Raw genomic sequence first — 20029 nt, 5'->3', positions numbered from 1 at the left:
GTGCAGTAGCCCAGCACATCTCAAACTGTACCTTTATCAGAATCCTCTGGAGAACTTGTGAAAACCCAGATTCCCAGGCCCCACCCCCAAGAATCTGATCTCCCAGGTGTGAGGTGGAGCCTGGCAGTTTTCATGTCTGGTAAGTTCCCAGGTTGTGCTGCTGCCGCCGGTGGTTTTGAATCCTTACTACGTATCTCTAACGCAAGGTTATACCATTTAATGTGAACTCTTTAGCTTAGAGATGACATGAGAAACTCCCCCACCCCACACAGACATACTTGACTCCACAGAGCCAATGCCATGCATGAATGTCTCGTTCTGGGTAATAAACACTGACTTTCATTTTTTCCCCCATAGTTGCATGCTGCTGTGACCAGGATCCAGGTTCCAAGGCCTGGTTTTAATTACACGTTCGCCCACATATGTATCCTGAATAATGATAAGACTTGCATCGTGGATGACATAGTGCATGTTCTGGAGGAGCTAAAGAATGCTCGGGCCACCAACCGGACCAATTTTGCTATCACATACCCAATCACTCACTTAAAGGACGGGAGGGCGGTGTACAACGGACACCAGCTTGGAGGCGTCACTGTGCACAGCAAGGACCGGGTCAAGTCCGCAGAGGCCGTCCAGCTCACCTACTACCTGCAGTCAATCAACAGTCTCAACGACATGGTGGCTGAGAGGTGGGAGTCCAGCTTCTGCGACACTGTCCGACTATTCCAGAAATCCAACAGCAAAGTCAAAATGTACCCTTACACGTCCTCCTCACTGAGGGAAGATTTCCAGAAGACCAGCCGCGTATCAGAACGTTACCTGGTCACCAGCCTGATCCTGGTGGTCACTATGGCCATCCTGTGCTGTTCTATGCAGGACTGCGTCCGCAGCAAACCCTGGCTAGGCCTGCTCGGGCTGGTGACTATAACCCTGGCCACTCTCACCGCGGCCGGGATCATCAATCTTACTGGTGGGAAATACAATTCCACCTTCCTGGGAGTCCCTTTCGTCATGCTAGGTAATTACTGCCCTTCATTTTTTTCTTTCCTCCTGCTGTGTGGTGGTGAGTACGCTCCTGAAAGGCAAGGAGTAGCCATATGACAACTTTGTTTCATTTATAGGGTCTTGCTTTTGCCCAAATGTCCCGGGACCAATTCTGTAATGCACTGGCCATCGGCAAGGGGAAACCTTATTTGGTAAATGTGCCAGAAGTCCAAAGTCCCAGGTCCTAGCCCTAGTTCTCCATTAAGTAGCTGTGTGGCATTTAGCAGATACTAATCTTCTCTGGGGCCCCAGTGTCTGAGGTGGGGCCTCCCCCGAAGCAGAGCCTGAGACAAGGATTTAGATATAAGTAGCTTACTTGGGAAGTGAGCCCAGGAAGCCCCAGGAAGGAGAGAGGACATGAGCCAGGGAAGGAAGACATTCAGGCTAATGGGCAGGTTACTTCTTTAGGCACCTGTGGCTCAATCCCACTGGGGACCTTTGGGAGACTTAACAGAACACACCTCAGAGAGGTCCTCCTTGAGGGCTGAGGAAGCTGCCAGCTGGGCTACATACCCAGAAACCCTGTGTCTGATTCACTGAGGGCTCTCCCCGAGAAAGACAGAGCACATTCCTGCAGCTGGAAAAATCCCTCAAGTGAATGGTATTTGTAGTAAGAAGCCTTGAGTGAGCTCAGGAATAGGGAATAGAAGGGCATGTGGGTTGGGCACTGACAGTGTCTGAAACCCTCAGTTTCTCCACCTTATGAATGGAGTGGATGTGAACATCATGCAAGGGGATATGATAAACGTGCAAGAACTTTGAAAGCAACAAGGGAGACCTAAGTAAGAAGGGTCTTTTTTTCTACTCTTGCTATAAACTCAGGAGAATGTCTGAAAATGGCGGCGTGAGAATCCCAGCATATTCTCTCTTGGGGCCTGTAAGAACTTCCTGATAGAGGTAATGGTCGAAACAAAACCACAGTGGTTATAATATCACATCAGTTGCTCTGTTCATCTGGTACTGAAGATGGCTGATGGCAGGGTTCTTGCGGGCCAAGGGTTCCAATGGTTAACTTCCCCCTTTTCTGTGGCAACTTCTCATCCATTCCTTTAGCACAAGAAAGTGTCATTTGAATCAGATACTGACATGACACATGAAGTGGCATTTTTCACTGAATGAGAAAGAACTCTGCTTGAGTCCATTAGAATGCCTAACGCCCTGTGTGGGGGTGGCAGAAGGAAAGGGAAGAACTTACTTGGGACGTTTCAGCTGCATTAAGGTTAAATGACAAGCGGGGTGGCGGGGCTGCGAGGTCGTGGAATAACGTGAAGCCCTGGGGGCTCTGAGGCCTGTGGGAAGTCAGGCCTGGGCAGTCAAAACAGAAATGGTAGCTCCTGGGAAAGAGGGAGCTGCAGAGACCGAGCGAGCTGCAAAACTACCAGGTTGAAAGCCACAGAGAAGGAGGCTGCTGCACTTCCTCCTGAATTCAGTCTGTTAAAGAGGCAGCATAACTTGCCTCCTTAACCCCAAGTCAGTGAGCACAGATGCTGGGATCCATGGCGGTTTCATGAAGACAGTGTGAGTGGTTCTCAGCTTCCACGGAGGCCTGAGTCAAGGTTTCTTGAAATTAAGATGTTTTGCTCATAATTAGGCCCATGCTTGGATTTTAGTTTTTTAGCTTTTCATTTTTAAAAATGCAGTGTTTTGTGTTTTGATTGTTTTTGCGGGAGGAAGAAGAACAGAAATAAGAAAAGAGTGGGGAACTGAAGGAAAACAGTGGGTTTTTAAGGTAAAGACAAAAGGATGTCCGAGCTAGAAAGAGGACTATTGGGCTTGGTTTTATGGCACTCCAAGCTGTGACCAGTGAGCCCAGAGGATGATACAGTCAGTATTTAAAACTTCCTAAAAACTGACTGTGTTAAGTAAATTAAAATTTCAATATTTAGAGCTTCTTAAAATTAATTTTTAAGTAAAATAACATAGCAATAGGAGTGCCTGGGTGGCTCAGTCGGTTAAGCGTCTGACTCTTGATTTGGGCTCAGGTCATGATGTCACCGTTTGTGAGTTCGAGCCCCATGTCAGGCTCTGGGCTGACACCACGGAGCCTGCTTGGGATCCTCTTTCTCCCCCTCTCTCTACCCCTCCCCCGCTCACACTGGCTCACTTGCTTTTGCTGTCTCTCTCAACATAAATAGACATTTATTTAATAACAGTCAAAACTCCATAAAATCAATTTCACCACGTGAAATGAAACTGAATATTCCACACTTCTAATACATTTTATTAAGTAAAAGAAATTACGATATTTAAGATTTCTTAAAACTAATTTCGGTACTTCCTAAAGAAGTTTTAAATATCGTAAGTAAAAGTCGGCACAAAAAGGAATACACCAGCTAGTCCTGGCGCAGGGAAGGATGTCAGAGATGGAAAGGTGCTGTAAGCCGAGAAGTGGCTTTAGAACAAATCCAGCAATCGTAGTGCCACAACTCCACAGAGACTGAGTATCAGCGAACTGTACGGCAGAGTTCAAGTCCCAGGAGTCTGGCATTTGCGATGAAAGAGACCAAACGCTGCAGGTACCCAATACTCCCTTGTTTGCAATTTGTGAGGAATGATACATGCATTGATTTGACGGCGGTTTTCCCTGCTGACAATCAGTATGCAACCTTTCTGTACATTTTCAGCCCAAAGACATCTCACATTACTGAGTCACAACATTAAAGGAAGCTATGCATTTTAGTAGCTAAGGCCCATTTGCAATAAATACTTTGCACCATGTAATGGGTGCTTCATATGCCCATAAAGCCAACAGTGCCTGGATTTAGGACGGTTACCCTTCTGTATTGCACAGATAAACTGTTTATTCTCAGAATTTGATTGTAAAATGAAATACAGGCAAGGGCATGTTCGTAAATGTCGCGTTTAGGGCCAGTGTTTAATTCTGGATTTTTGACGACCAGTCCTAAAATGCCAATAAATATTTCAAATGACCAAGGAGAAATATAGTGCTAAGGGGTTTGCACTAGGAGTCAATAAACTGTCCAGTTTTAAAAATCTGCCTGTCTATACCATAAAATGGCTATGCTTAAACTAAGATTCAAGCAAAACTTCTTGATTTTCTGTTGTATACATACAGTGTCAAAAATTTAAAACTATATGGCCTCATGTAAAAGGAAAAGTATCTTATACAAAGTCTCTAATATACAGACATTCCCTTGGCAACAACAGGTCTATAATGCGATAAACATTATATTTAAAATTCAGCAAACTAAACATTCTCAGTGTGATGCCGGTCACATAAGGCCAGATCCAGCCAAATGCCAAAATGGCAGAAGATTTAGAATGGAAAATTTTGAGACCACGTGTGTCAAGCAGTATTAACCTGACAAAATTCCAGAATAGGAAAGAATTTGGATAAACTCAGAGAGTTCGCCATAATGGGATGTGACTGTGTGATTCTAGCCAAGCCGATACGTGACATCTCTGGCAATAAGAATATATCCTACACAGATGAATCATTTTGGCAATGATGTAAGCATAGATACATCATGATTTAGAATGTTTTTAATCAGTGTCATGCATATTAGACAATCCCACTTCTGCCAAAACCCTTGTCCATATGAGTCACATCAGTATATTTAGAGCTGAAATCCTTAACGGTCTACAGCATTATAAATGCCCATTGACATTTTTTGGTTACTATAAACTTGGAAAAGAGTTTATTTCATCCCTACCCCTTCTGCATAAAGTAATATCCTTTCTTTGCAAACTATATTAATGCCAGGTACTGAGGTACTTGAACTGCCATTTGTAAACATGTGACACTCATCATTTTAATCCGTTATAGAACTTCCTTTAAAGGATGAGAATTTACACCATTGTCCTACAGTTGGCTATGGTTTAAGAAACGGGCATAGATTTTGTGCATGCAAGCTCTCCTTACAGGCTTACTAGTTCCACGGCTTTCTTGGCCAGATGCAAATCAGAAAGGGAACGGAATGCTGGAGAATCTTTGGGATTTTGAGACAGTCAAATGCCACATCCAGGGTGCCCTCTTCCTTCTGACTTATCAAGCCAAGCCACTCGAATTCGAGGATGGGAAAGGAAGAAAGGATGTAATTAAGTGCTAGGAGGAGAATAATAGCAGAGATGTTTGGTTCCTTTCAGGTATATTCTAAGATTATCTGTATTTAGTAGAAACCAGAAGATCAGGTTCAATTCTCTAAGAATACATTCTCATTTGATGCTAACTGGAATATGATGCAGTATTGCAGTACATGGAGCTCAGGCCTATAAAGAGGTGAAAGTTCTTGGACAGGAAATTTAGTTCAGAGAAATGAGAACTCCTAATTATTTTTTCTCTGAACTCAAGCAAACCTGAAAGGTTTTGCTTTCCTACTGCGTATTCTGATATAGTTCCTTTTTTTTTTTTTTTTTTTAAGTAATCTCTGTACCCAAGGTGGGGCTCAAAACTTATGTCACATGCTTTACTGACTAAGCCAGCCAGGTGCCCCATTCTGGTATATTTCTGAAGTCATGAGACAACGTGGGGGGACATCAGCCAAATAATAATAAAGCTCAAACCAAATGAAATTGCGACAATCAACTATTTTTTACCTCAAAATTGGTACCAATAAACAACCATTTTGGAACTCCAAAGCAATAACTTCTCATGGTTCAACCTAACACATTATTGTAGAAGTCCATTATTTCCAACAATATGACAGTCTACATGATGGAGTAGAATGCTGTGGAAATACTCTGCTTGGATATAAATCACTAACTGGTTTCTAGGGGGAAAATTTCTAGGGGGAAAAACCTGGTTTATAATGGTTTAATTTTTCCCAGTTTTGTTTACATCTGATTAAGAGAGTAATTCCATACAATAGTTTTGAAGATTTTTTCCCTGAGTATCTTTTTATAATGTATGATGGGTCATTTGGGGACTAATTTACAAGGAGATTGTGTAATCTAGTTTTGTGGGTAGTTTTCACCCTTTTATTATGCTTCACCAATCGTAGTACGGTAAGGGGTGGGTGAGGAGAAATAGGTTTGAGGATATGGAACAAAACATGCTTTATTGTTCTCTTCTTAACCATAAAGGAGGACGAGAACAGGACTGAGGGGGCAGGTGCAGGGAGGCATAGTATCCTGTCAGAGCTCAGTAAGGCAGAGGAGTATGATGACACTTCCTCTTTGACCCAAGCCTGCTGGTATACTCTGACAGGTCTGACCCCTAGTCTAGGGAATGGGGGAATGGCAGATTCTACAAAGGTCAGGCAGCAGGAGGCAACATCAGGACACTGAGCTGGTAAAAATGGACTATGAAGAAAAACACTTAGTTTACTGTTGCATTGGAACCAGCATCTCAGAAAGTCACTACTGAGGCCAGGTAGTACTGACCACATGGGTCTACAGAGCTCACAATCCAAGCAGATTCGCAGTCATTGTCGAGGAAACCCTGCATTTCCCCTAGGCTACTTCAGCAACCAAGAACCAAAATGTAGACAGAACATAAGAGAGGGATTCTAGCCTCTTTTCTGCACTGATGGTATAGGAGCACTAGCATTTCTCTTCCTCATCAGTACAATAAATTTCAAATCAGCCTACTGATACACACATACACATCGTGTGTGTGTGTGTGTGTGTGTGTGTGTGCATGTGTGCATGCGCATAATCTGGGTGCATAACATATATATCACATTGGGTATATTCTGTGTACTATGATATATTATGCAATCAGTTCATGTGCATATATATGTATTTCATGTGTTTATAACATTATATAGTACATATTGTTTGAATATTTGAATATAAATGTACTATATATTTCCCTATATATTACACAGTATATATTCACACATTTTATAAATACATAAAACACGTTTGAACAGGATATGACATATATGCATATATTTATATATTACATATGTCTTCTATATGAAAAGATATTACACAATTACCATAGCATATATAGTGGGCCCCATTTATACACACTGATTTTATATAGTGCATGCACACACACACACACACACACACACACACACACATACACACACACAGTATCTAAATACCTTTCTTTCAACAAGAAAGAGCTATTAGCATATTCCTTTCTTGGACTCTTATTTGCAGCCCTCTAATGAAGCAAAAAGCATTTTGCAGATTAAAATCCAATGCTGTGATTAGACCCGCCACACTGTGACGAGACTCCGGTAGAAAGCATGACATATGTGCATTTGCCCTGATGTGTGCCTCTGTCTTAACTTAAGCAGAGTACATCTTCCTTTACTCTCACTCTTAACTGTGACACAAAACAGGCTGTGATAAACCAAACAATTCAGCACAGAAAGTAAATGTTTATAACTGGCAAAGTGTAAATGTAACCCAATTAATGAACTTCTCCCTGAAAATAGATGTTACTTAACCCAGACATACATACACTTTAAATTTCTTCTCAAAGAAACAAAAATCATGAATTTATGTGGATGTCACTGAAAGAAAAGCATTTTATAAACATGAGCTACTTAGTGAACCTCGTCTAAGAATAAAATATGTTTTAAGCAGATTTTACTCATGCATTCATTATACTCTGGATTTTCTAGAAGAATGCAGTACTTTTATTTCCACATATGAAATTTGGCAATGCCCAGGCATGCTATAAATGGCTTCATTGTCTCCTGATATTAAATGTTTTCACACTGAAACTAAAAGATTATCCATTAGCAAGCCATCCCATTTCACCTCCTCATCTTCTCAGCTATTCCTTGTTTCTGGGAACCCCCATGAGGAAATCCTGCTAGTATGGAGGGATGAAGACGTGAGCCATGCCCAAAGGCATCAGCCTCTGTGCTGTGCGTGTGCCGGGGAAGGCATGAGAATCTGGGCCTAAAGAAAATCTGCCTTACAGAATTCAGATGTACAAAATAGATCAATTTGCTTGTGATTATTCATTGACAAAAAATTAATAAACAAACCACCCAGACTGCCTCCGATAGCAAAACCATGAAATACATTAAAAATAGGATTCATTGTATGAACAGCTCTCCAGAAGCACATCTACTGGATAGTTAGGTTAACTCTCAACTATTCATTGGTGGATTCCTACGTTAGTGGATTATAAACAACCCTGAAGGCTTTGGTCAGGCCCCAGAAAAGAGTCCGGGTGAAGGTGAGATTTAATCTGTGAGTTCCTGAGACTCCCCGCAAGAGACTGCAGGATTAGCCAGGTGAGGGTTTTCCACCATTAGTGCTATATATATCATTTGTACTGCCTTTTCTCGTCATTGGCCCCAAAGCCTAAAAGTCAAGTGCACATAAAGATATAAAATCACTTGGAAAAGAAGAAAAATTATTAGCCTAAATCCTCTAGTATTTGATTTTACTAGATGACAGTTCCAAAGCCTACTGCTAATAAAATATACATTGTACTCCTGGTACAAACTGTATCTGAACACTGGTGAAGAGCTCGGCTGTCCTCATCTCAGGACTTGGCTAAAAGCCCCCGTTGCGTCAAGGCCTTCACTCGTGAATAATGAGAACTTGGGCCTGGATGTATATCTTGACACATACTGATAGGCATGGAACTACACGGATATGCAATATACCAAAATAGAAACAAATACCTTGCGTGTGCTTTTGAAAAAGTGAATACTTTAAAAGCTTCTTTATCTTAACAATTTGACAGAATCAGTATGTGGTGTTTACCCGTGCCCTTTGGCAACTCTTCTGCCTTAAATACCGTGCCTGTAAGAGAGGGAATGCCCTGGGATACTGGTCGGTTCCTGGCGCACTCACCATCATACAGTCTTTACTTCCAGGTCTTGGGCTGTCGACCTGCCGTGGTGATGTCATGCCCGGGCTCCTATTACCACCATAGGGCCTCTGGTCACTAAAGGCCGAGTCTGTTTGGAACTTCATGTTTAGGTGGCTCCCTGTGTGAGTCCTGCCACCCGGGAGTGCTCATGAACAGGCGTGGAACGCCGGAGATGGATAATGGCCCCTTGCCGAAATGACATAGGCCCCTTGGTCAGATTGAACACAGAGGCTTGTAGACTTCCGACTTCATACGGAAAATGTAAAAACTAGAGTGCAAAGAAGACAGCAATATTTTTGCTTTTGAAGCACCTTTCAAAAATAGGGGAAATGACAGCCAAACCTCGAAAAGCATCTTCAGTCCACACGCACTGTTTGCCTGCCTCTGTAAGATCCGGCCTCAGAGTCCTGCTTGCTAGACCCCAGCCCCAGAGTGAGGAGAGTGGTGGATGACAGTGAGGCTAAAGAAGGGAGGCACATGCTGAGAGAGGAGAGTGAAGAGGAACAGAACCCACCAGAATCTTTCTTCCCTGCCTTTCCTTGAATTCCACTGGCCTGTTTCTGAAGTAGCGACAAAAGATATGGCCAGGGCTGGCTGTGAAGGAAGAACTGAAGGATTCGATCTCTGTGAAAGCCACCCACCTACAATTTCCTCTTCACTGCCTCCCCATCTCCAGCCTCTGTCCTACCCCTCAGACCTAAGGCAAGCTGCTTCAGGAGACCACTGTCCGAGAGGGGTTTGCATTTCTAAGAACACCCTTGAAGGCCCAAACCAAAGGGAATGTGGCTATAATTATGGACAGAGCAGGCATTCTGAGGAGTTAGGGAAGCAAGCAATGTATTCCCCATATCAAGGGCTCCTGGAATAGGACTCCCCTGGAGTCCAGGCCAGAAAACAAGAGACCCCACAGTTCAGCTTTCCTTTAGGGTAACAAACTGACCTCTTCAACAGAACTACCCAGCTGTGAATCGGGTCTAGTGCCAGCTGCGCGCTCCACGCTGTCACTCCCTGGGAAGCGCCTAGAGCCATGTGGGCACCCATCCTTCTCTTGACTGACTGCGCTTCAGGAAGGGGGCCCAGTTATGGCGTCAGCACTTGTCCCTGAAATCCAGAGAGCTCTTTGAAGACACTGTACAACTCCAATTTGGAATTTGGGAAAACATGCATCCGCCAGAGAGGTGTGGCTTGAGAAACGAGAATCTGCCTTATCAGGAATGATGGTGGGGGGCTTTGGAAGCAAGACCAACAAGGACTAGCAACAAATTCTGAGTGACCAGGTAGAAAAGATTCTTTGTCAGGGCCTCTTCTTCTTGCCTCTGTGAGTGTCTGCATGCACACCCCTGTCACAAGAGGAATGAAGGAAAGACATAGTTTCCAAAAGCCCCTAAGAATAAAATTAAAATTCTCTCTGGAGCTGCCCCCAAAACCAAGAACCTATGCAAAGAGAGTCAGGACTCAATAAAAATGATCAAACCATAGAAGGACAAGGCATTTAAAATCCAACAACAGAACTCAGGAGACAAGCTAACAGCCTCTTTCTGCCTTTCCTTGAGTTTATTTTCATTCTGGACCCTCGAGCCTCACTCTCTTCACCTAATAGCTCAGTTCATTCCAATTCCTTTCCTCAGTTAGCCTCTAAGATTACTCAACAGCATGGTAAGAAATGGAATCTTATGGTATTTTCCAACAAGAGTTAGGGTCAGATAATGTCCAAAAACATCACATCAACCTAAAAAAAAAAAAAAAAAAAAACAGCAACAACAAAGGACTGCAGAACAGATTTCACTTAAATTCTACTATATGACTAATTCTAATCTTGCTCTATGCTCCCTTATATTCTTCCCATATTTAATGACTCAGGACTAAAGCCCTGTTTTAAAACATTTTTCTTGTTTCTAGCAAGTAAATACTACAAAAAAATTGTCATTTGCCATTTTCAGTGAAACTCCAAAGTGTGTCTTACCCATGAAAACTTAGTCTACATGGCCCCGGGTGAAATGGTCAGCACTGTTTCCCCAGGCCACAGATGCCTCGGAGGTATTAATCCTTTTTACTCTCATTGTCCTAGAATGGCTTACTTTTAATTGAAGGTCAGTCAGTCCTCTCTGAGAACAGTGTGGAAACAAGACTTAATAAATATTTTTCCCTCCTGAGACTAGACGTTAGCTTTCTGAAACATAATTAGCGGGACGCCAGTCAAAGAGTGCATGTTTTACCGTACGTCTGGGGAGTTTCGGTGCCTCCAATTTAATAGGGGCCACGGTGCTAGTTATCAAATTGACAGTCTCGACCTGACCTCTAAAAGGGGCTGTAGGATGATGCCTAGTAAATTAAGATAAATGCCAAATCCTTCGGAGGAAATGGGCCTACGTCACGACTATGAAATGGGTATTCGGGTTTGAGACCAAGCAAGACTTCACAGTAAGGATATAAACACGGGCCTGAGCACGAAAGAAGATGTTCACCCAGTTATTGTGCACACAAGATAACAGTGACTCTCTTCACTCAGCATTACACTTGGCCAGAGATTTTAAATTCCTTTTTAAAAACAAGACTATTGCACCACCGAGTAAAGATTTTATTATCCTCAATAATGGGATTGAATATGCCAAGGCAAAGAAGCAGAAAATTAGATCTGCTGTTCCCAGTGCCGAGATAGGAGTTACTGAAAGCCACAACAGGTCACTTTTGCTGGGCTTTCTGATGTTGTAGTGGCCTAGAAACCCAGGGAGAGCCATTGGCGCAAGTGTCCGCCTCCAGACAGGAGAGGTGGGAGAAGTCAAGCTAGATCAAGCCTCAAGCAGTAGAATGGAGTCAAAACACGAGCACTTACCGTGCCTCTGCTACTCCAGTGTTACTGGAATACTAACCAACGAGGCAGAGGCACTGAGTAGTTAGGGAAAGAGGTGACGGATCAGCCTCTCTCCCTCAGAGGCCATTGCCACATAGTGCAGAGAAGCCAGCACAGTTACCCCCTACTTGATATGTCATCTATGAACAAGTAAAATTGGTCAAACAGGTCCCCGAAGACAAAATGCAAGCCCTACACCTACAAGCTGAATTTTAATTTTGATCAACTGCAGGGAGAGTTTATGTGAATCGTGTTCCATCTTCCGTCTTTCCTACTCACTCCAACTCGTTCCTACTTATTGTGCTTCCCTGTGTGTCTCAGATTTATTGCTTCCTGAACTGATGCTTGGGGGGAAAAGGGAGGCTGTGGTTTAGGTTCCCGTCAAAGCTCAAATTAAACACAGTGCCTCTTTCTCCCTAAAGCCCTCCACCTGGCCAAACTCAAATGAGGTGATGAGACATTCAGAAACCTCTGCCCACTCGCTGCCTTCCTCCATGCTAACCTCCAGCCAGACTTGTGGGGATGACAAGCCAAGTGATGAGTGGCCAAGAGCCCTCTCTGGAGTGTTGCACCAACCAAGGGGAAACAAAAACTCTGCAAGCTGCACCAACAACCCTAAACTAGCACTGTATATAGTCCCCAAGAGACAGGTGCAAGTCTACTCGGCTTTCTGTGGGCAAAAGTCCACCCAGCATTCTTCAGGCAGAAGGGAGCATGAAGGTCTTGGCTCCTGTCTCTCCCCTTTCACTAGCCATTCACATTTAAGATTCACCAAAACACAGGTCTCGCTTCGACAGGAGAAATTAGTGGCATTTACCTGTCACCACCAGGGCTGGTTAGATTTCCCGTGACCCCATAAGCAAGTTGGTTCCCCTCTTGAAAGATGGTGGCAGTCTCTGCAACTTTTGATTTGGTCTTTTTCTGTCCCCTCAGGTCATGGATTATATGGGACTTTTGAAATGTTATCCTCCTGGAGGAAAACTAGAGAAGACCAACATGTTAAAGAGAGAACTGCAGCAGTCTATGCAGACTCCATGCTCTCCTTTTCTCTCACCACTGCCATGTACCTGGTCACCTTTGGCATAGGGGCCAGCCCTTTCACGAACATTGAGGCAGCCAGGATTTTCTGCTGCAATTCCTGTATCGCAATCTTCTTCAACTACCTCTATGTACTCTCGTTTTATGGTTCCAGCCTGGTATTCACTGGCTACATAGAAAACAATTACCAGCATAGTATCTTCTGTAGAAAAGTCCCAAAGCCCGAGGCATTGCAGGAGAAGCCGGCATGGTACAGGTTTCTCCTGACAGCCAGATTCAGCGAGGACACAACTGACGGCGAGGAAGCGAACACTTACGAGAGTCACCTATTGGTATGTTTCCTCAAACGCTATTACTGTGACTGGATAACCAACACCTATGTCAAGCCTTTTGTAGTTCTCTTTTACCTTATTTATATTTCCTTTGCCTTAATGGGCTATCTGCAGGTCAGTGAAGGGTCAGACCTTAGTAACATCGTAGCAACCGCGACGCAAACCATTGAGTACACTACTGCCCAGCAAAAGTACTTTAGTAACTACAGTCCGGTGATTGGGTTTTACATATATGAGTCCATAGAGTACTGGAACACTAGCGTCCAAGAAGATGTGCTAGAATACACCAAGGGGTTTGTGCGGATATCCTGGTTTGAGAGCTATTTAAATTACCTTCGGAAACTCAATGTGTCCACTGGCTTGCCTAAGAAAAATTTCACAGACATGTTGAGAAATTCCTTCCTGAAAGCTCCCCAATTTTCACATTTTCAAGAGGACATCATCTTCTCTAAAAAGTACAATGATGAGGTTGATGTAGTGGCCTCCAGAATGTTTTTGGTGGCCAAGACCATGGAAACTAACAGAGAAGAACTCTACGATCTCCTGGAGACCCTCAGGAGACTTTCTGTCACCTCCAAGGTGAAGTTCATTGTCTTCAACCCGTCCTTCGTGTATATGGATCGATATGCCTCCTCTCTGGGAGCCCCCCTGCACAACTCCTGCATCAGTGCTTTGTTCCTGCTCTTCTTCTCGGCATTCCTGGTGGCAGATTCTCTGATTAACGTCTGGCTCACTCTCACGGTTGTGTCCGTGGAGTTTGGAGTTATAGGTTTCATGACTTTATGGAAAGTAGAACTGGACTGCATTTCTGTGCTATGCTTAATTTATGGAATTAACTACACAATTGACAACTGTGCTCCACTGTTATCCACATTCGTTCTGGGCAAGGATTTCACAAGAACTAAATGGGTAAAAAACGCCCTGGAAGTGCATGGGGTAGCTATTTTACAGAGTTACCTCTGCTATCTTGTTGGTCTGATTCCTCTCGCAGCTGTGCCTTCAAATCTGACCTGTACACTGTTCAGGTGCTTGTTTTTAATAGCATTTGTCACCTTCTTTCACTGCTTTGCCATTTTACCTGTGATACTGACTTTCCTGCCACCCTCGAAGAAAAAAAGGAAAGAGAAGAAAAACCCTGAAAACCGGGAGGAAATTGAATGTGTGGAAATGGTGGATATTGACAGTACCCGAGTGGTTGACCAAATTACAACAGTGTGATAGAGTCTCTGCTTGTTATATTTTCACCCTAGGTCTTATCGAGAGCAAAGAGATTATGTTACTGAAACAAATTCAAAGTTGTTCTTTCTTTTTTAAGTATAAGAAACAGACATTGCCAAAGTAAAGGACAAGGGGGGAAATGGGCATTGCACATTTTCAGTCTTTAACACAAAAGGACTGTTACCAGAAAGAATGTACACACACACACACACACACACACACACACACACATACACACACACACACACACGGAGACAGTCTTAAACTAAAATCAAATAGAAGAAAGCTTATTAGCAAGCAGAATCCTATTTTATTCACACTGCAGATGTTGCTGGTATTGTGACAAAAACCTACTGATTGAAAGGTCAGCTGCCAAGGCAGAAATAGCTTTAAGCATTGTTCACACAATAAAGCTTCCAGAACTTCTGCAGAGCAGTAGCTCCAGGCAGGGTCTGTGGTTTGAGGTCTTAGCTGTCTCATCTAGCTCCGCAGCACCACAAGGAGATGCTTTCAAAAGTTCTGGCCAGCAGAAACAAGCCAGAACCTTGGAAGTGACACACAGTAGAGTGGCCATCACCCATGGAGTGAAATTGAGTGATGTCTAAATTCACCCAGGCGAGGCAGTTTTGTTTTGTAGAATGAATTGATCATATCCCCCCATCAGTATACTTTCAACGTTTGTATGATTTGGTTAATACACCTTTAAACCAATGACAGCTCCAGCATCGCGGAGTTGGGGCGATTCTATTTTGGAATATCTTGTCGCTTGTCACCAAATGGATCTGCTTTATTAGTTACAGCTCTTGGCAGGAGGCTCTGAGTACCCAAAACGACAGAGCCAAACCCAAATACCTGGCATGATGGAGAAGCAGGAGTCTACTTGAACCCAGAGACAGCGTCTCCATTTTAACAAAACAATATGGCCAGCTGGTACAGCTGTTTGCAGTTTGACCCTACATGCAGTTTTTGCATGGATGCCCAGAAACAACATCTGCCTACGCACAGCTGAGGAAGGAGAAATGAACACTGACATGGTTGTTTGCCATAGCTTTCAACTAGTAGAGCCGGTCTGCCTTCACGATGAGACACGGCTGCTCAAAGACACAGAGGAGAAAAGAAAGTTCTTTGGTGAGTGTAATCCCGAAATGAAGAAAATTTTCAGAAGTGCAGGCAGGGAGATGAAGGACTGAAGGGGAGACAGATGGAAATGACCGGAAGATGTAATCACCGATACTAGCGTATCACTGGTGACAGTCAAACGTTCCTGCTAAGCCGGCTGCACTTTCATCTCCCTGGTTCCCTCCCCCTGCCCCCGCACACACATACCTTTGCCGGTGTCCCTCTAATGCATTGCACGGCCCTTCTGTACATTAATGAGCCTAGTTTATACTGTTTATACTGTTGATTGCCATATCCACAGGCTCTAAAAAGAAACAGCTTGATTGGAAGAGGCTGTGTATGCTGTCCCAGACCCCTGCATTTCTTTATGTCTATAAAAATGAAGCTAACTCCTGGTCACATTTGAGGCAAACGTCTACAGTATTTTTCCCTTTTAGAGACGTAGCTTATTTAGACATCTATAGTGGTAAGCATTTCCCAAAAGCACCTTTGCTCTCTGGACCTTAGCGGATGTACCGTGCAACTTCCCCATCCTCCACAGAGGAGGAAACCAAGACCTAGGAGGAAAAAGCGACTCAGCCAGGGTCACACCACTAGAGGGTTTCCATCATTTTAGCATGCCTAAGACAGGGCAGGCCACTTTTAGATTTTCCCTTAAGAGGGCTATTACTCCCTTCAAGGTACATTTCCAAGGAAAGAACATAGGACTTTACTGGCCACAAGGCAGACTTTTTTTTTTTTTTTTTTGTAATGTCTGGGTAATGTTTGGGATTTAGCTTTGCCATTGTCTTTCCAAACAGCAAAAATGCCCAAATGATTCAGATGTAACTGCACCAAGTGCAAACCTGTGCTTTCTATTTCATGTACTGTTGTTCACAGAGTTCAAAATACACGTGCAGGGGGTCGCAGCTAGTGCGTTACGCACTTGTGCAGTCTCTCCTGCAGACACACTAAGTGATCATACCAACGTGTTATGCACTCAACTAGAAGATAATGAGCTTTAATCTGAGGACAAGTATAAGTCCTCAAAAAAGGGCAAGTTCGCATAATAGATCTGCGATCAATTCTCTCTCCAAGGGGCCTGCAACTAGGCTATTATTTATAAAACACAGATGAAGAGGGGATTGGTTTTATTCTTGAATCATATGTTGCTAAATCATTTTCTGAACAGTGTGTTCTAAATCAGCCATTGATTTAGTGTCGGCCACGTGGAGTACCTCGGGTGAAAGCTACTCCACAAAACTGATAAAACACACACGCCAATTAAACAGATTTTGTTGAGAATTTCATCATTCAATTTGGTCAACCAGAATGACTTGCTGTGGAACTTTGTTTTATGACAGATGGTAGTTTTCCAACTTGATTGAGTCTCTGTATACCTTGGAATATTGTATTTTTAAATGAAGGGCATTTTCAACCTTGTCAACTTCCCTTTTCAGCACTTGAAATCAAGGCTTATGGAATTCTGACTGTGGAATGATTTTTTTTTTTACTAGGGGACTCTGCATGTCAAGATTTATTATTTATTGTTACATCATTATTTATTTGTTAATGATTATTGCTCTGACAGCATTGGTTTAGCCCCACCATGGAGAAGCCACTTTAGAAGCAACTCAGAATCACATCCCCATAAAATTTAAGTCTTTATTTGGTGAAGTTTTACTTTTGCAATTGCTATAAAGAGGGAGGGAAGAATCCTGGAAAACACTTGCACAAGTTTCATTTTTCAATTAATTCCAACCAAGACGTTAATTTTCACTTTACCAAAGAAACTTTTTTGGTTGGTTTTCAGTTGGTGTTCGTTTACCAAAGAAAAATATTCCATTCATCAAAAATATGTCTCCTGGTCAACTAAAAAACTGTGATATTTGGGCGTTCTTGGCCAGTTGTAAGGAAAAAAAGAAAAGTCAGGGTCAGGGTGGCAATTCTTCCATTGAAGAGAACTCAGCAGAAAATGTAAATTCATAAGACACTCGGGGTTTGCAAGCCAGAAAATGATACTTGAAATAGGGCACTGTTGTTGAGCCCTATACCAACAGTCCACCACGAAGCATGCGGGCTCTTCAGGCTAAAAGGAGTACATTTTTTCCCACAGGGAAAAAAAAATAAGACAAACCCTCATGAAGCTCCCTCTTCATCGTTGCAGTGCCTAAGTTTTGTCTGGGTTTGGTTTGAGATTCTGGGGTTTTGTTCTGCTTTGGTTTGGTTTGCAGTGTTTGTTTGCATTTGCTTGTTTTGCTCCCATCTTTCCTACCATTTTTACCTCCTCAGTTTTCACTCAGAAGGGAGATAATCAGATGCCATCCTCCATCGCAATGGTTATTTAGGCAACATACTGCTGTAAATGAGGCCCATGATAACCCAATTGTTTTAAACTTATTTAACCACCACTCAATTGTTCTAAATGGCATTCCAGGACCATGGCACCACGGCCCCCCAGTCCCAGCAGTGGTTGGCTGTGTCTGTCTCACGAACAGGTGGGCTGGGCAGCCACCTGGGTAGGGTTGGCCGTGGGGCGGGGGGGGGGGGGAGCAGAGGCAGAGACTCTTGGACACAAATGGTACCCTCCTCATGATGGCTTTATTCCTTTGGATTCTATTAAAGTAGCCCTGCAGCTTGTAGCAGTGTCCGAACTCTGTGAATCTCTGTTTTCTCATCTGTAAAATGGGGATAATAACAGTAAGTATCTTTAAATTCAGCGAATACTTACTGAGGGCCTACTATCACCCAGATACTGTTCTACAGACTGGGGACAGAGCAGTAAGCCAATGAGATGAAATATACCTGCCCTTGGAGAGTATACATCTGCATGATGCTGTGGATATACTGGGAGGATCAAGGGAGATGATGTTCAGAAAGCACTCGTGGCAAGGGCTGGTGTAGAGAAGAAATTCAAGACATTGTAATTCCTCTGTCCCACACAGTAGCACTAGGGCCCAGGACGTAAAGCTACGGAGAAGTATGTTTTTCAGATTTGGGCACAGAATTAGGGCTATATAAAGATGCAATGAGTTCTCCTGGTCATTTCAGGGCACTCAAAATGCAGCCAGATCACCATTCGGCAGGGCAAACTGTCAAGAGGGCACAAGCTCCGGATGTGGGGGTTGGATTGCAATCCTTGAAAAAAATGGGATATAGGCACTTGGGGATCAGAGTTGGGAGGCAAGGGCACTTGCTATTTAATTACCGTGCCTGACTTGATTGAAGGTATTTGAACATTCCTGCTGGGTAATTTGCTTTTAAGTCCAGGCTACACAAAAAGCACCAGGTATTTGAAGACAAAGTTCCCACTTTTTAAAAGCACGGTAAAGCGGCAACATGGAGGAAAACATTAAATTAGTACCACCAGGTTCTCTGGCGAAGAACTGAGGATGGCTGCAGCCAGCACATGGCAGCGTTCCTCCCCGTGGTGGCTACAACTGTTTCTGTTTCAGGCCAGTCCAGGAGAAAGCAAAGAGGAGAGTGAATGAGCTAGAAGCCGTTCACCTGAACAGGCGGTGTCAGGAGGTCTTCCCCAGCCCTGCCTCTCACCTGCCCCGCTTCTGCCCCCGACATCTGTGTGAAGTCCTCTTTGAGATCTACGAGGGTACCGTGCAAGGAAGAGGAAGTGAGGCGACCAGAGTGCTACGGCCTCTGTGCAGATTTCCAAGTTAGAGTACAACTAGCGCCATAAGGGTCCAGAGGAGCCTACCTCATAGGGAAAGAAGGCTTCTCATTTCAAAGTACAAAGAAAGCAATATATACCAAGGAGGCAACCCACAGAGGATCCCTGGTGGAAGAAATGCTGTTCGTGTGGAATGTGCCAGCCTCTTCTCCCTCCAGAATGTTGGCACCAGATGAATCTTTGGATAGAATTAAGCTTACTCCCTCATTTTTCACGTGAGAAAACTGAAACCTGGAGAAGTGAAATTACATGCACAGAGCTAGTTAAAAGCAGATACAGGACTATAATTCAAGTCTCCTAGCTCCTAGCCTCAGTCCTTTCTCCATTCTACCACTTTACTGCCAAATTCTATGTATCTAAATTATGGGGTCTTAACGTAGGGGCCGCGGATGAGTTGGTGGGAGGGCGGGGCTCTGAACTCCCGAAAATTAAATCATATGCAAAAATGTGTGTATATGTTCAATATGTGCATTTTCCTAAAAAGAGAGTTCATACTTGTCATCAGATTCCAAAAGAGGTCTGTGACCCAAAAAGGGTGAAGAACCACTGTCCTAAATTAATAAAGACCTCACCGGGAGTGTGATTCTGGTGTCCTCATTTTGGCTAATGGGCAATCAAGAGTTTCTCCACCATCTTTTCTTCAAGGAGCCCAAAGTGCTTCCAAACGTTGGTCTCTTCATGCCCAGCCAAGTGCCTACTTCCACTCATTTATTCCTCAATCAGCAATCTGTTTATTTATTCTGCATATTCATGTTCCAGCACCAGCTACACATAGTCTCCAGGGCAGAACAGGGGAAGGGACCCCTGCACTGTGCTCTTCTTAGCAGAAAGAATACCAGGTTGCTACCACATTCTCACTGTCGCAACAAAGTATATGCAGCCTCAAAATTACAGTAAGCACACCCGGCACACACATGCACAGAGGGGGCAGTCAGCAAAGCCAACATCGAAAAGTGGGCCCTGTTCAAGAACCTATGTCCGAGTTCTGCAGGGACACCCTGTGCGGCAGC

At 43.6% G+C, this 20029-nt stretch overlaps 1 protein-coding gene across 2 annotated transcripts in view; it reads left to right on the top strand.

Annotated features, from left to right (window-relative positions):
* The window catches only part of PTCHD1 (patched domain containing 1), a 56287-nt gene extending 36685 nt beyond the window's left edge, over positions 1–19602 (top strand). For both annotated transcript variants that reach the window (XM_019433538.2, XM_053891750.1), the window contains 2 exons: positions 358–1018; positions 12582–19602. In XM_019433538.2, the coding sequence (XP_019289083.1) occupies positions 358–1018; positions 12582–14236 (2316 nt within the window). In that variant the 3' untranslated portion in view covers positions 14237–19602. The remainder of the gene's footprint in view (positions 1–357; positions 1019–12581) is intronic.
* The last annotated feature ends 427 nt before the right edge of the window (positions 19603–20029 follow it).

Source organism: Panthera pardus, unplaced genomic scaffold (genome assembly GCF_024362965.1).
Source record: "Panthera pardus isolate Hobbes unplaced genomic scaffold, ASM2436296v1 HiC_scaffold_27, whole genome shotgun sequence".
NCBI classification, from domain to species: domain Eukaryota; kingdom Metazoa; phylum Chordata; class Mammalia; order Carnivora; family Felidae; genus Panthera; species Panthera pardus.
Note: the sequence above shows the minus strand (reverse complement) of the source record. Positions and strands in the feature narration are given on the sequence as shown.